Source organism: Hippocampus zosterae, chromosome 5, assembly GCF_025434085.1.
Source record: "Hippocampus zosterae strain Florida chromosome 5, ASM2543408v3, whole genome shotgun sequence".
Taxonomy (NCBI): Eukaryota; Metazoa; Chordata; class Actinopteri; order Syngnathiformes; family Syngnathidae; genus Hippocampus; species Hippocampus zosterae.
In genome coordinates, this window is record NC_067455.1 from 24,039,803 (window position 1) to 24,057,361 (window position 17,559).

A 17,559-nucleotide genomic window follows, 5' to 3' on the forward strand; every position below is an offset into this window, starting at 1 on the left:
GAAATTCTGTCCATAAAGGTTATGAACAGAATCGGTGACAAAGGGCAGCCTTGGCGAAGTCCTACCCTCACTGGAAACTATTCCGACTTACTGCCGGCAATGCAAACCAAACTGTGACATCGGTGGTATAGTGACCGAAAAGCCCGTATCAGGGGGTTCGGTACCCCATACGCGCAAAGCACCCCCCAGAGAACTCCCCGAGTCCCACGCCTTCTCCAAGTCCACAAAACACATGTAGACTGGTTGGGCAAATTCCCACATACCCTTGAGGACCCTGCTAAGGGTGTAGAGCTGGTCCACTGTTCCACGGCCGGGACGAAAAGCACACTGCTCCTCCTCAATCTGAGGCTCGACTTCCTGACAGACCCTCCTCTCCAGCACCCCTGAACAGACCTTGCCAGTGATGCTGAGGAGTGTGATCCCTCTGTAGTTGGAACACACCCTCCGGTCCCCCTTTTTAAAAAGAGGGACTACCACCCTGGTCTGCCAATCCAGAGGCACTCTCCCCGTTACCCACGCGATGTTGCAGAGGCATGTCAACCAGGACAGCCCCACAACATCCAGAGCCTTGAGCAACTCCGGGCGGATCTCATCTACCCTTGCCACTGAGGTGCTTTTTAACCACATCGGTGACTTCAACCACAGAGATAGGAGAGCCCACCTCAGGGTCCTCAGACTCTGCTTCCTCCAAGGAAGACATGTTGGTGGAGTTGAGGAGGTCTTCCAAGTACTCTGCCCACCGGTTCACAACATCCCGAGTCAAAGTCAGCAGTGTCCCATCCCCACTGTACACAGTGTTAGTGGTACACTGCTTCCCCCTCCTGAGACGTTGGATGGTGGACCAGAATTTCCTCGAAGCCATCCGGAAGTCACCAAACTCTTCACACGCTCGTGTTTTTGCCTCGGCGACCACCGAAGCTGCGTTCCGCTTGGCCAGCCGATACCCGTCAGCTGCCTCTGGGGTCCCACAGGCCATAAAGGCTCGATAGGACTCTCCTTCAGCTTGACGGCATCCCTTACTGCTGGTGTCCACCAGCAAGTACGAGGGTTGCCGCCACAACAGGCACCAACCACCTTACGGCCACAACTCAGATTGGCCGCCTCAACAATAGAGACACGGAACATGGTCCACTCGGACTCAATGTCCCCCGTCTCCCCCGGAACATTTCTGTTGAGAACACAACATCGCAAACATGACCAACATGCAACACACTATTCCAAGACAAAAATGTGTTTCGTAGAGCAGTGTTTTGTGATGTTTAAAAACATTTGAACACTATGAAAATGTTTCATGACTATATTTTATACTAATAATATAGGTGGTTATGTTAAGAACAAGTTCTATCACTTTCTCTCATCATCATTTTATCGGCCGTTCATTATATGTGGGACAATTATACGTGGGTTGTAATTCAGTCATCACAACCTGGCTCGGTCCCTATTCTCCATCCATCCATCTATCCATTTTCCGAACCGCTTGATCCTCACTCGGGTCGCGGGAGGTCTTAGAGCTTCTCCCAGCCGTCTTTAGGCAGTAGGCGGGGGACACCCTGAATCAGTTGCCAGCCAATCGCAGGGCACACAGAGTCGATCAACCATTCACACTCACACAGAGGGACAATTTAAAGCGTCCAATCAGCCTGCCATGCATGTTTTTGGAATTTGGGAGGAAACCAGCGCACCCGGAGAAAACCCACGCAGGCCCGGGGAGAACATGCAACCTCCACACAGGGAGGCCGGAGCTGGAATCGAACCCGGTACCTATGCACTGTGAAGCCGACGTGCTAACCACTGGACTACCGGCCCGCCCGCGTCCTCTGTAATTTACTTCCATTACTAATAAATGTAATAAATTGTAATCTAGAATATTGTGTCCTTCACTAAAAGACAAACTTGTTTTTATAAAGTACGTTTTAACCTATTCGATCTTACAATGCTGGTTAAAAGTATATACACCATGTAATATTGCCATGTACCACATTTCCAAGGTTCCGAACATAATGAACTCAAAAAGTTCCACTTAGTGATTCATTCAAATGAATAAAAATGACCAGATATTGCAAGGGCTGGTTTCTTGAGGTCCATTTTGTGTTTATATTGCACTTAATTGAACGGTGTTTGTTGTTGTTTTTTTTTCTTCTTTCTACCTACATTCTTGCTGCTGGAGGCTATAAATTTCCCCAGTGTGAGACAAATAAAGGACATCTTATCTTATGTTATTATTATTAGGTGACCATGTTGAGTTCTCACATGCTACTCAGAACAGGAGAAAATTGGACATACATTATTTCATAATCAACTATTAGCCACGAGCATTTGGAAAGTAAGTAAAAAAAAAAAAAAAAAAAAAAAAAAAAAGCTGTTTCTGTCTTATTCTGACCAAGTCGTCCCAGCTGCTTTTGCCCAAAAATATGACTTTGGTTTTGACCTTTTTCAGAACACTTACCCAGGCAATGAGTCTCTGTTCCACTCCAAAGTCCGGACAGGAGACACTCTCTAACAATCGATCCAGTTAAAACATAGCCAAGGTTACAGCTGAAAATGGCTGATGCTCCAAAGGTAATCTGGGTCCCAATTTTCTTCCCATTAGGTGGAATGGGCAGGTCGCCACATGAAATAACTGCAAGAGGTAAAAAGAAAGAATATGGAGGGGATGGGTTGCAGGGGAAAACAATACCAGGAGGGTGCAGGACTGTGTTTTACGCGGACCACAATACGGCAACAACTGACCACCTTCCAATCAAAAACAACACAATTGTGATGTTTATGTATGTGTTACCTTTAGAATTATATAACTGATGCACTCAAGACATTATTATGTATTGGAGAGACGTGTTCCAAAACATGTTCATTTGTCTGAAGCTTGAAGCACAGCCTACATTCTCCTGCTCCATAAAATGCGGTGAATAGTCAGTGTTTTTGAATTGTGTATTGCAACATTCGGGTTATTCTTGGCACACTGCAATACATGGAAACAGAAGAAGAACTTGCGTGAAAAAGCAAGAAATTCAGATGTTTATTTATTTATTCATTTCCCAGCCCAAACATTGAGCAATAATTTCAAAACATTTTACCAACCCCAGACAAAAGTGACTGGTAGACTTCACAAAGAGCATAATGATGGCGTTTACCCATGTGCCAGAAAAGTACATAAAAAAATCATCTCTTTAATAAATATAGCTTTGGCACAACCGTAAAAAGTACCGTATTTTCACGACTATAAGGCGCCATTAAAAGTCTTAAATTTTCTCCAAAATGTACAGGACGCCTTATGGTGCGGAGCGTCCTTTATATGCGCTGAGTTCCAAAATCTGACTGACAGCCGACACGCTGTTTTTTCGAGAAAAGGCGGAAGTGACTGTGGCCAGGCATGCGGGAAAGTCGGCCAATCAGGGAAGGGTGGGCGTGTATATATACATATATGGAGAGGGAGAGGGAGAGAGAGAGAGAGAGAGGACAGGCAAGCTAGTCCGCCAATGGTGAAGGGTGGGCGTGTAAGTGGACGCCTCAAGCCTGTACCAACACTTGTATAGAGTGTGGCAATGTGCATTGTTGCAAAACAACTCCGGTTTTGGTTTCTAAGAAAATGAATTCGACAAAAAGACACGCCTACGAAGCTCAGTTCAAACTTAAAGCCACCGGTTATGCTTTTGGCATGCGTGCCCATCTCACAGCAGCGGTGAAAAAAAAAAGTCAAGCAAATGAACTCTCAGCTTGCCGTTATTCCCGGAGGCTTGACTAAAGAACTCCAACCGCTGGACATCTGCATCAACCGGGCGTTCAAAGTAAAGTTGCAAACGGCATGGGAACAATGGATGATCGGTGGCAAACACAACTTTACAAAGAGTGAGAGGCAGCGCTTGGCGAGTTACGCCACAATACGCAACAACGAGAGGGAACGCGGCGTTTTTGATGGATTACGGTACTTGCACAATTGTTCAATTCTTTCTACACACACACGCGCTGCCACCATGTTTCGCTCTGTTCTTTACTTTCAAATGTGGGAAAGCTTCACACGAGAGAAATGTTGACTTTGCTGTTCCTGTTCCTTCTTTCCGCTCGGCAATGCGTAGCAACTCACACTAGCATGTGATGCATTCAATGACAACTGAGATGTGCAGTCCTCTGCTTCTGATACAGAGGATGAGGACTTTGATGGATTTCTGGGTGATGATTGATCGATAAACGTGAGAACATTGTACGATGGCTAAATAAAATACACCCGAACTCAGTTCTGCTTTCGTTGCCTTTTTAAAAACGTGTTTTTATCTTATCTGTATGTCTTAGCATGCTACCGTATGCTTCAAGCTAACGTGTTAGAGTGCGCGCATGCATGCCGTATGTTTAAGCTGCCGTATGTTTTACCACTGTAAAACTGCGGCCATTCGTACGGTGCGTCCTGTGTATGTGTAAAATACAGAAATGTCACCCATTAATGAGACTGCGGCCATTAGTACGATGCGTCGAATAGTCGTGAAAATACGGTACAAAAGTGAGTCTCTGAATTTATGTAGAATAACACATGGATTCTCTCAGGCTTAGAATGAAACAAAAGCCAAGCGAGACGCTCGGAGTAAGGTTGATATTTGTTTACAAACTCATCCATTCTATCCTACAAAAATCAGCATGTAGTGTTTAATGCCTTGCACTTCATGTATCTTCTCAAAAATATTATACTTTAGTATTGCATCTCCTTATATTGTATTGGATTAAAAATAATAAGAAGAAGAACAAAAACAACTCACTTCTGCATCTGGGCCTTTCATTTCTCCAACTCCAAACCCCATTCGCTAGGCACTGGATGTGAGCAGGACCAACACGGAAGTATCCCGGGTTACAGGTGAAGATTATTTTTGTGCCATATTCATAGGACGACCCATTGACGATACTCCATTTTCCATGGTCCAGCGAAAAGGAGCTTAGACTGGGGCACATCATAACTGAGCCAAAGCAAAGTAAAAGAGAAATAATAAATCTGAATTCTTCCGATGTGCTGACATCTGCACGGATTTTCTCTGTCACTGATCATAAACAGAGGAGAACTCGAACTTATTTTTGGAAACGACTTTGTTCAAAGTATAATGTAAATGCAACTCATTTATTTTAACTAATGGGCATGAACCCGCAGAGTGTTTGTGAGTTGGTACATTATAAAACCAAATGGATCGAACCAAAGTCAGCTGTACCTTTTTTATTTCTCTGTAAAACACATACAGAATAAAGACGAGTCCCAGTGGGAAGCAACCCTTCCTTCCTCTGACTTTTCACCCTGAAGCATGCTGAGTACTTACTTAGTCAGCACGACTACTCTGCTAAATAAACATAGAAATACATTTAATACATTAAAAAAAGCATTGATCAACTTGGTTTTGTTGTGTTTCCGTGCGTCACCAGCAGGAGAAAAACAACAAAAGCAAAGTAAAATGGCCAAGATTCAACCAGTCAACCAGTCGATCACTGGTCTACCAATTGAACCAAAGCCACTCAGTAAACTTGCTGTTGTTGCCCTGCTGGTAGCTGGTGACACCAGGAAGACTCCATCTGGTCACCAGCTATCACCAGTTCCTGGCTGGGCCCCAGCAACAGGCTGGTCCTTATGAGACGCCGTGAATGAGTTCATCAAGCGGGTTGCCCAAGTGGCCGAAGGTTCGGCTATTAAAATCTTGTCCGTTTTGTTTTGCCATCTTACATTAACACTCACAAAGCACGCCTGACCTGAATACATTTTTTTTTGTCTCTACGGCGACAACGCCTCAGGATGTGGCGTACAGTTGCCCCAATAATTCTCTCATGCACATTCCATCGGTAAGAATGAGATTACAAATTGTATTTCAAAAGGTACCATGTCCAAGAGTGATATACGGAAATATTTATCTGCATGATATTGTCGGAACAGCAAATAGCCAATCCTATAAGCACAAAATTTGCTGCGAATTGTAAACCAAACCTCTGGAAATCACAATTCACAATACAGTAGAGAGATAATATATTCTGAATGGTCGATGCAAACAGTAAAAATGCATCTGGGGTTCATCGGAGATTAAATATTCCATGTATTTGAACATGAGCTTGAATTGTCATTTGTCTATATGCGTCCTGAGGTTGACTGATGACCGGTCAAGAGTGTACCCCACCATTTGCCCAATTAGGCTCAAATTGCAGCTCACTCATGACCTTGATGAGGAGAGACAAGTTCGAAAAATTTTGACTGACTGGAGGAAAATTGATTTATTGACTGAGCAGGATTTTTTTCAAAGGTAAAAAAGTATCCCAAGGTAAAAAAAAAATGGGTGAAGGAAGACTATTATCAGACAGAGACCGTATGTTGACAGTTCACAACTGAACAGGGTTTTGTTGGATGTGAATCCAAGGAGAGATTTGCAACTTGAATCATCTGCCCACAAGTGAACTTCTTGACATCACTGTCACCCTTTCTTGGTATCTCTCTGCCTCCTCCTCCAAATGTGTTTTTGTACTCACGGATGCATCCGGGTATCTTGTTGTGGTTGCTCCAGGTACCGTCTGGCTGGCAGACTGTTGTCGTTAACTCTTTGGAGGAAAGCCGGTAACCACTGTCGCAAAAGTAGGTCACTCGTGTGCCAACGGAATAATCGGCAGCGAGAACACCTCCATTCACTGGCGCACTGGGCACACCACATGACACAGCTGGGGGACACGAGAAAACATATATTGACGACCATTTGTTGGCATTTATGACACAGCCGCACAGTCGAGACGGATTCTGCAGAGAGGAAGAATCTCTGCGTAGAAGTAAGTCTCGCTTTGATTTGTGAGGTGAAATGAAACCCAAATCCTGAAACGTAAGCACCTGTGTGGGTAATTAATATTTGATATTAAGACAAACCACAATTAAAAATCAAGAACAGAGGTTATTGGATACTCAATTTATTTTTCATACGGTTATGAATTCAGATGAAAGAAAAAAAGTCAATTAAACTCTTGCAGAATTCTGATCAATGAAAAAAAAAACATTTTGGTTTTGGACATCCTCAAACAGACCCAGCACAGGGAAAGCCAATGGTCTAATAACAGAGACATTTCAATTTTTACAGAGGTTATACAGACAATTCAGCAGTGTTGAGGGAAATGTTTACAATTTCCAAACCATGGAGCTCTTTGCACTCTTTATATACCTTACACCAATCCAGAGCCTGATGACCATTTGGGGCCAAAGTACTCTTGCTCAGATTCTTCGACCGAGAAGTATATCCCAGTTGGTGTGTTGCCACATCACATTTGTGGCAACAGATAACTGTCTGACCATTCAGACATATAGGACACATAAAGGAATCTGAGAATGGCAAAAAAAGTTTTTTACGGGTAATACACCTTTAATCCCTGAAGGAGTCGACGATAACAAGGTACCGGTTGCAAATCTGGAGCGATGCTTTTAGTCAGTAAACATAAAAATAAATCGGGCGATTATGGCTCTTGAAACATCGGCCAAAATAATTGGCCAAATGGCCGGACGGGTTTTACATGGACAGTATGTGCTCTCACCGACTGCAGGCGTTCTACACAAGTAATCCTGGTCTCATTATTTCTTCCACATAAATAGATACCATAAGCTTGTATCCTGGAAAATCTATCTATCTATCTCAGGGGTGCCCCAACTCTTTGGACCTAAGACCTACCAACCTCCCGGGATCGCCCTTCCCGGCACGTGCGCACACGCACGCACGCACGCGCGCGCACGCACGCACGCACGCACACTATGATGAGATACAGCCTGAAATTGAGGCATGCGATGCACTTTTGCAGCCTGTTAACTATCGTAGATCACACGTACCGTTTTAAAGTGCTTCCATGGGCCCTCCTAGATTCCTATTCTTTGCCCGTGCCCTCGGTGAATTGTACACGAAGCAAACTCTGAATGAGAATAATAGCAATAAAAGATATAGCGCAACGGCTCTAATCACAAGCTGCAATTGCAGACTGTTGAGCGCTAACAACTTTTGGTGACGTAATCACGCGCCACGTAAGTTCAAGATTTACCAGATATATTTATTTATTTTTGATGAAAATGAGACTGATAGGATGATAAGGGTGCAGCACACGTTAACACAAAAAAATATATATTGATAACGTACAAAGACACACAAATGTTTCTTTTTCTCCTCGACACTCCTCGGATCTACTTGGGAACTGTCTTAGATCTACCGGTCGTAATGGGCCCCCCTGATCTATCTATCTATCTCTCTCTCTCTCTCTCTCCGTCTCTCCCACGCAGCGAACATATACAGTATATATACAGTATATATATATATATATATATATATATATATATATATATATATATATATATATATATATATATATATATATATATATATATATATATATATATATATATATATATATATATATGAGCTGGATAGCTCAGTTGGTAAGGCATCGGTTTGGCATACGGGAAACGGTGGTTCGAATCCCGCTTGGGGCAAAAAATGAGCACATAACAACATCCAGTGTGGGTCCTTGGGCAAGATCCTTCATGCTAATGCCTACCTCATACAATGATGAGAGACAATAAAACGAATGACGTCGCCCGGCCAAACAAGGTCTGCGTCAGGTGCTGGGGAACCAGAGCATCCTTGACAGTTCACTATCCTTTCACTCCCACATCAATAACATTACCCGGTCCGCTCATTTCCACCTTCGCAATATAAACCGCCTCCATCCCTCACTCACTCCGCCCACCACCGCTATCCTTGTTCACAGTCTCGTCACTTCCTGTATTGACTACTGCAACTCACTCCTCTTCGGTGTCCATCAAAAATTCCTCCATAAACTTCAACTTGTTCAGAATTCAGCAGTCCGGATCATCACGAGAACCCCCGCCCTTCCATCATATCACCCCCATCCTCCGACAGCTCCACTGGCTTCCTGTCAAACTTAGAATCAACTTCAAAATACTTCTCTATACATTCAAAGCCATCCATAACCTTGCGCCCCCCTATCTGTCAGATCTTCTTCAAATCTCCATTCCCTCTCGCTCACTCAGGTCCTCATCCTCCCTCCACCTTTTTCTACCCTCTGCCCGTCTCAGTACAATGGGGTGCAGAGCCTTCAGTCGCTCTGCCCCCAAACTCTGGAACTCACTTCCCCCCAACATTCGTAATATTGACTCTCTTTCCTTATTCAAAACCCAGCTCAAAACCCAACCTGTTCAGACTTGCCTATCCGCCTTAAATCTTTCTTTCTTTCTTTATTATTTTATCTTACTATTGGTCTTGGCTGTACAGTGTCCTTGAGTGTTGTGAAAGGCGCTTACAAATGTGATGTATAATTATTATTATTATAAAAATGGGCTACTGGAACAAAGCGGAGATGGGCGAGATGCGATAACATGGCTCTGTTGGAATGCTACTACTCAAGCAACCCTAGTCAGAGGGGTTACAGGCAGAGAATGTGGGCTAAATGGTTATTTCGAAACCCACAGTCACGGTTGACCACGAAACAACTAGTAGCTCAGTGTTCCAACATCCACAAACGGCAACTGCTATCACAACTTGTGATTGATGAGGTACAACGCAGGTTCCATGGTGAAGGGCCCCAGGCTGCCAGATCAGAGGAGGAGGTCATACAAGAGATTGGGAGGCAAGCCCCAATGAATGCAGATGATGAGATTGGGTGGCCAGCCCCAATGAATGAAATGCTGAGCGAGGCAGCAACTGACCTGAAAGCTAAGGTCATGGCGAGAATGAAAGCTGGGCAACCTAGAAACCGATTACAACGGCTATGTGAAGTACCATCTGAAAGTCTCATGGAAAGTGTGAATGCAGCACTGAGGGCGATACCTACCGTAACGATCACAGAAACAAATGAGCTGATATACGCTTCAGCATCAGTGATCCTGGAGACTCTGGGCTATAAGAGCAACCATGGAAGCCATGAGATACGTTACCCACCATGGAAAAGACGGTTGGAGGCTAAGATCAAGGCGGCCCGTAAAGATGTGAGTCAATTGACGGAGGCCTAGAGAGGTGTGATGAAAAGGCAGATACCCGAGAGGTACATACAGATATACATACATACCTGAAGCACTTGAAACTGCCAAACAAAGGCTCCAAGCCTTGTCCAGTCGCCTAAAGCAGTACACGAAAGAGAATGAGCCAGACGAATAAATAGGCTATTCGTAACACAACCTGCGAAAGTGTACGCTCAGTGGCAGGGTCCTAACAACAGAGCTGACCTACCAAGACTGGAAACTGAAAGGTACTGGAAAGGCATATGGGAGAAGGAGGTTGCAAATAACAGCAGTGCACAATGGATGGTGACCCTGAGAGAGGAGCACAGCAACCTCCCTGAACAGAATCCAGTTACCATAACAGTGGCAGACATACAGGAAAGAGTCTCAGACATGAAGAACTGGACAGCACCAGGCCCGGACATGGTCCACACCTACTGGCTAAAGAAACTCACAGCACTCCATGAGCGCCTAGCAGTCCAAATGAACCAGCTGCTGAGGGAAGGGACTCACCCAGAATGGCTAACCGAAGTCCGAACGATCCTGATCATGAAGGATCCCTCGAAGGGTGCAGCCCCATCCAACTATCGGCCAATAACCTGTCTCTCCACAACATGGAAGCTCATGTCAGGCATCATTGCGGCTAAGATAAGTGGACACATGGATCAATACATGAACAAAGCGCAGAAGGGCATTGGTAGAGATACCAGAGGAGCCAAACATCAGCTCCTGGTTGACAGAACAGTCGCACAAGACTGCAGGTCCCGACGTACCAACCTGTGCACAGCTTGGATTGATTACAAGAAAGCCTATGACTCGATGCCACATACATGGATCACTGAATGCTTGGAGTTGTATAAGGTGAACAGGACCCTAAGAGCCTTCGTTGCGAACTCGATGAGGATGTGGAAAACCACACTTGAAGCCAATGGCAAGCCACGTACCCAAGTGTCCATCAAATGTGGCATATACCAAGGTGATGCACTCTCCCCAGTGCTGTTCTGCATAAGACTGAACCCCCTAAGCCAAGTAATCACCAAGACCGGCTATGGATACCGCCTCAGAAATGGAGCTACAATCAGTCACCTCCTCTACATGGATGACATAAAGCTGTATGCTAAGAGCGAAAGGGAGATAGATTCCCTGATCCACACAACCAGGATCTACAGCAGCGACATCGGGATGTCAATCGGGCTTGAGAAATGTAGTCGGATGGTGACTAAGAGAGGAAAGGTAGTCCGCACTGAAGGGGTCTCACTCCCTGAAGGAACAATAGCAGACATTGAGGACAGCTACAAGTACCTTGGTATACCACAAGCCAATGGCAACCTCGAACCTGCAACAAGGAAAGCGGCTACGGCCAAATACCTCCAGCGAGTGAGGCAAGTCCTAAGAAGCCAGCTCAATGGCAGGAATAAGACCCGGGCAATAAACAGCTATGCCCTGCCAGTGATCAGATACCCTGCAGGAATAATAAGGTGGCCAAAGGAAGAGATTCAGACCACGGACGTTAAGACCCGAAAGCTCCTAACCATGCATGGAGGGTTCCATCCCAAAACCAGCACCCTGAGACTGTACGCAAGCCGAAAGGAAGGAAGCCGAGGACTAGTGAGTGTGAGAGCCACTGTCCAGGATGAAACATCCAAGCTCCATGAATACATCAAGGAGAGGGCTCCAACGGATGGCGTACTCAGAGAATGTCTCAGACAATGGGGAACAGAAGATGAGGCGCTGGAAGAGGGACCATCATGGGAAGACAAGCCCCTACACGGGATATACCACCGGACCATAACTGAAGTGGCCGATCTCAAGAAGTCCTATCAGTGGCTAGAGAGGGGTGGCCTGAAGGATAGCACAGAGGCACTCATCCTGGCTGCTCAGCACCAGAGCCATTGAGGCCCAGATATACCGCACCAGACAAGACCCAAGGTGTAGGTTGTGCAAAGAGGCACCTGAGACGATCCAACACATAACTGCAGGGTGTAAGATGCTGGCAGGGAAAGCCTACATGGAACGCCATAACCAGATGGCTGACATAGTCTACCGAAACATCTGTGCGGAGTATGGACTGGAAACCCCAAGGTCAAAATGGGAAACACCTCCGAAGGTGGTGGAGAATGACAGAGCGAAGATCCTGTGGGACTTCCAGATCCAGACTGACAAGATGGTAATGGCGAACCAACCAGATATCGTGATCATAGATAAAGGGCAGAGGAAATCCGTTGTAGTGGATGTAGCGGTCCCAAGTGATGGAAACATCAGGAAGAAGGAACATGAGAAACTCGAGAAATACCAAGGGCTCAGAGAGGAGCTGGAGAGAGCCTGGAAGGTAAAGGTGACAGTCGTGCCTGTGGTGGTCGGAGCACTCGGGGCAGTGACCCCCAAACTAGATGAGCGGTTGCAACAGATCCCGGGAACAACATCGGACATCTCAGTCCAGAAATGTACAGTGCTGGGAACAGCAAGGATACTGCGCAGAACCCTCAAGCTTCCTGGCCTCTGGTAGAGAAACCGAGCTGAATGAGGGACGGACACCACCCGAGGGGTGAGATGAGGATTTTTTAAATATATATATATACTGTATATATATATATTATATATATATATATATATTCATTCATTCATCTTCTGAACCACTTCATCCTCTTTAGGGTTGCGGGGAGTGCTGGAGCCTATTCCAGCTGTCTTCGGGCAAAAGGCGGGGGACACCCCGAATTGGTTGCCAGCCAATCACAGAGAGCACACAGAGACAAACAACCATGCACACCCGCACTCACACATAGGGACAATTTAGAGTGTTCAATCCGCCTGCTATGCATGTTTTTGGAATGTGGGAGGAAACTGGAGCACCAGGAGAAAACCCACGCAGGCCCTGGGAGAACATGCAAACTCCACACAGGGAGGCCAGAGCTGGAATTGAACACGGTACCTATGCACTGTGAAGCCGACGTGCTAACCACTGGACTACCGGACTGCCATATATATATTATACTAGCTGGTTCGCCGCCCTCCGGGCGGCTCATCAGCTAGTTCCTGCGGAAGGCTGGTAAGGTGGGCCTTCGGCCCACAAACGTGTTGTTGCTTGGTTCAACTTTTTGTTCATCTTCATTGCTTATCGCGAAAATAAAGAGATGTTTAGCTCTACTAAATAACTAACAATTTTATTGCAATGCTTGTGGGTAGACAACATTTTTTCGCTAAGATGCCTACGCGATCGTAGTGTGCCACTGCCTGAGCGGTGCAGTGGCAGCGCACAGCGGCGCGGTGAAGTAGGTACGTTTTGAAAAGGGACAGACGGAAGGACAGACCGCGTGCGGGACGACGTGCAATATATATATATATATACTGTATATGTTCGCTGCGTGGGTATTCTCCGGTTTCCTTCCACATTCCAAAAACATGCATGGCAGGCTGATTGAACACTCAAAATTGTCCCTAGGTGTGAGTGTGAGAGCGAATGGTTGTTTGTTTCTGTGTGCCCTGCAATTGGCTGGCAAACGGTTCAGGGTGTCCCGTGCCTGCTGCCCGAAGACAATGAATGAAAAAAAAAAAGTATATATACATATATGTACATATGGACAGCCCGTGGTCCAGTGGTTAGCACGTCGCCCTCACAGTGCAGAGGGACCGGGTTCAATTCCAGTTCCGGACTTCCTGTGTGGAGCATGTTCTCCCGTGACTGTGAGGGGTTGTCTCCGGGGACTCCTCCCACATTCCAAAAACATGAATGGCAGACTGATTGCTGATTGAACACTCTAAATTGTCCCCAGGTATGAGCATGAGCGTGAATGGTTGTTTGTCTGTATGTGGTGTCCCCCACACTGCCCGAAGACAGCTGGGATAGGCTCCAACACCCTCGTGACCCTTGTGAGGATAAAGCGGATCAGAAAATGGATGGATTTTCAGTTAAAAAAATATTTAGCATGTTACAATGAATTTAATTCATGAAGTTATAAGAACATTCATACTTGTGTTTGTGTTTCCGAGTAGTTGAATGTGTGTCATATGTTACATATTTGTGAATATTTGTGAATGTTAATGTGGCACTCGGTTTTTATTGCATTTTGGGCGGCATGGCGGTCGATTGCTGATCATGTCTGCCTCCCAGTTAAGAGGTGCCAGGTTCGGTTCTGAGCTCAGGACTTTCTGTGTGGACTTAGCATGTTCTTTAAAAAAAAATGACCATGAACTTCAACGAACTTGTTGCTTTGTTGAGCATTGGTGTGGTTGTAATATATGTCATGCAATATCATGCTTAACCTGTCGTAACCGTCCCTATCCATGCTCTATGATAAGCTCCTTTGTTTTGTCTTTTCATGTATTTTGTATATGCGGTAAAATATATTTTAAATTGAATCCTTCCATGCTGCCTTTCATGCGCGAACGACTCGCCCACTCACCACATAGCTGTCAATGTGTGCCCCTATTTAGTCTGAATGTGGGCCAAAGTGATGAAAAGTAATTTCACCAAATACAAATCTAGGGTTTGAAAGTCGTTTGTCATTTGATCCAACTCAGACAGATGGGACAAGAGGAAAGAGTGCAAGAAAACCAACATCTGTCTCGCCACACTGGAAGAGTTTTTATGTTTTTATCCAAACAAGCAGACAATAAAACGGAGCAGCAATGGTCACTGCATACTGAGAGGCATCCAGAGTTACATCTCCCAATATGGCCCACAGCCACTTCATTGCCCTTCACGACCCCAGAGAGAATCAATCAACATCCATTTGACTCCGGCTTGCTCACAATTTAACACATACTGATTACAAGCCTGAAAACTGTTCGAAATGCCGATTTGTGGATGGGGGGCTGTATTTGTTACCAAAAAAAGTCATAAAATGAAACGACACAGGGCATTTTAGATGATTAGAAAAAACAACTCCTATTTAGTGACATTACCTGTACTCTGATCGATACATACGATAGCATACAGATAGAATGGATTGTAAGGGCTTCAAGGGGAGACGTTATAATTTAATCTCTTCCATCCAGAAGAAACCAGATGGCCAATGTTGGCATGAATATATTACAGTATGATTTGCGGCCTTTAGGTTATGTGTTTTCGACAAGCCGTGTGCAATTATTACACTGTTGAAATACATCCCAGTGTTTTTCACTCAAATTAAAGTCCAGCACATACAATGCCATGAAAAAAAGTATTTGTCCTCTTATCAAATTCTTACTCTTTGTTTTCCCACTCTAATGTTGAAGATAATCAAAAGTAGTAAATATCAGAAAATGAAAACTGAAATAAAAAGCAGTTTTAAATGGTGATATTATTGTATGGCTGTACGGATTCATCTCCGATTGATGTGGACGTGCGGAAGCAGTGTGGTGTTGGATAACATGGATAAATACCTGCAGCAAACTGTACAACAAGCCCCCCCCCCCCCCCACCCCCCTAGAAAATGGATGGAGGGTGTTGATGGTCTGGATTAATTAACAATTCTTGGTGAATTGTTTTTTTTTTCTCTTTCTACTGTGTGATGTGCTCAAGTAGTTCTCGGCCGCCTTGCTTTCTGTGTTGTTATTAAAGTGACGTTTTGGCGATTGAACCTTTTTACACGTTGAGTTGATTAGCAAATGTTTGTTTGTTGCGCAATAATTGTCCGAGACTAAAATGTGGCTTTACCATTGCTCCCGCCATACTGTCTTGCAGGTAATATTGTTTCTTTTCCGTTTTGCTGTAGGAAATTGTTTATTTTTCATTCAGTTGATTGTATCATTATTGTGAACCCGCAGTTCGTCGCGGACGCTATTCTTGTTTGCTACGCAGCCGTTCCTGTTGCTTATGATGTGTTCAATGACAGCTCTTAAAAGGGAGCGAATGTATTCTTTTTTTTGTTTTTCTTTGTATAGTTCCAATACAATCACAATTGCATATTTATGATTATTTTTTTCATTTTAATAGAGACACTGTTTTGTTAAAGGGCAGAGCTAGGAGGAAATTACATTGTACAGTGAAACTCCTCTGCAACGAAATCATGTTTGCAGCAAGAAATATTTCACTACAGGTAGTTTTTTGTAGCAAATTTGATCTCAGATGTAAACACACACACACACAAACGTATGTGTACACGCACACACAAACATGTTATTTTATTCCAATAGTGCATAAGTATAGCACACACTTATTTGACACTTCATATAGTCAGTATAGAAAGAATAAAAAGGGAAAGAAATTGCAAAATTTACGATCAGCATTCACTTTCACTTACATCAATTTCTTAGATAATGTCTTTTATTTTGCTTCCTCCGTCTTTCATTTTGATCACTTTTACCGTCTCTTCCAGCGTCAAAGCGCTTTGTGTCTGAGCTGCTTGACATCCAAAGGTCCGTTTTGCAGCCATTTGAGCAATGCAACGTTCATGCTGCATCTAACTATAACAATAACAAATACTTCCTGGACCCGGTGGCCTTTCATTCTACCATCTCACTGTCTCTAATTCGACTTCCCCTCGATCGCCACCCAAGACAGCGTTGCTCAGCTGATGTCATGCAATGAACTTTTAAAGCCAGCCACGGGACACGTCGTAGTTCGCGCGATGGACCTCACCTTCTCTCTAATTAGCGCAAGGTTTTTAGCATGATAACAAGTAAAACATTCCAGGAAACGTTTGTTTGACTGTCCGTCGAGCCACAAGCAATTTACTCTGAGCAGCTAATCGGATGCATTGCACTCTATCTTCCCTGGATCTAGCTAAAGTATCTACAAACGTAGATTTTTTCGTTGTATGCGGGGGCAGGAGAGTGGTAATGGTGTTAAGTGATATTTTTTTCACACTGGGGGGGGGGTATTTTCGCCCATGTAGGTTTCATTGTAGATGAGTTTCAATGTAATTGTTCGACACTGAATGCGGCTTCACCATTGTTCCCGCCATGTGTTGTAGTGTTGAATTAAAAGAACAGCCGCAAACCAACTAAATGTCAGTGCACTTGAAGCGACGGTGACGTAGAGCTGCAAACTGCCACACGATGTTCATGAAAACTTAATGAAAACTTCATGCATATGTCATGCATCTGTGCGGCATTTATCTTGCAATAAACTTATTTTGCAATCAAAATTACCTTTTTTGTGTTATTTTATTATGTAGGAGAGCATTGTTTGGATATTTGAGGCACAGCATAAAAGTTAAACTGCTTGAAAAGCATCTTTTCACAAAAAAAGAAGCTTTTTTCTCAGGAATGTTCTTGGAACTGAGTATTTTAAAGAAATTTAACAATGTTCAACTGTTGTTGATGAAAGAATGGTAAGAGGTAGAAATGTACTTTTTTTGTTGCGAGTGAAAGAAGAGAGTAAACATTTCTTCTTTTGGTAGGTTCCATGATTTCAATCTTCTGGAGGCCTCCAAAAATGACTCAAAATGGTCAAAAAATCTTTGGCAGCGGCTCTCCCAATTTGAGACAAAAGGCTAGCATTCAATGAGATAAAGTGGCGAACCGATGGAAAAAATAAGAATTTGAGGGGGGAGCAAATACTTTTTTGCAGCATTGTACTCACGCAAGTCACTATGCTGTATAGTATATTACACATGTTAAATATATATTAATATCTAGTTCATTGAATG

At 44.2% G+C, this 17,559-nt stretch overlaps 1 protein-coding gene across 8 annotated transcripts in view; it reads right to left on the reverse strand.

Moving 5' to 3' along the window:
- The window catches only part of LOC127600226 (CUB and sushi domain-containing protein 3-like), a 782,730-nt gene that overhangs the window by 390,155 nt on the left and 375,016 nt on the right, over window positions 1–17,559 (reverse strand). For all 8 annotated transcript variants that reach the window (XR_007962299.1, XM_052064574.1, XM_052064571.1 and 5 more), the window contains 3 exons: window positions 6,481–6,666; window positions 4,746–4,940; window positions 2,447–2,620 (listed from right to left, as the gene is read on the reverse strand). Coding sequence is in view for 7 of the 8 variants with exons in the window: in XM_052064574.1 (XP_051920534.1) it covers window positions 2,447–2,620; window positions 4,746–4,940; window positions 6,481–6,666 (555 nt within the window). In the remaining variant the exon portion in view is untranslated. The remainder of the gene's footprint in view (window positions 1–2,446; window positions 2,621–4,745; window positions 4,941–6,480; window positions 6,667–17,559) is intronic.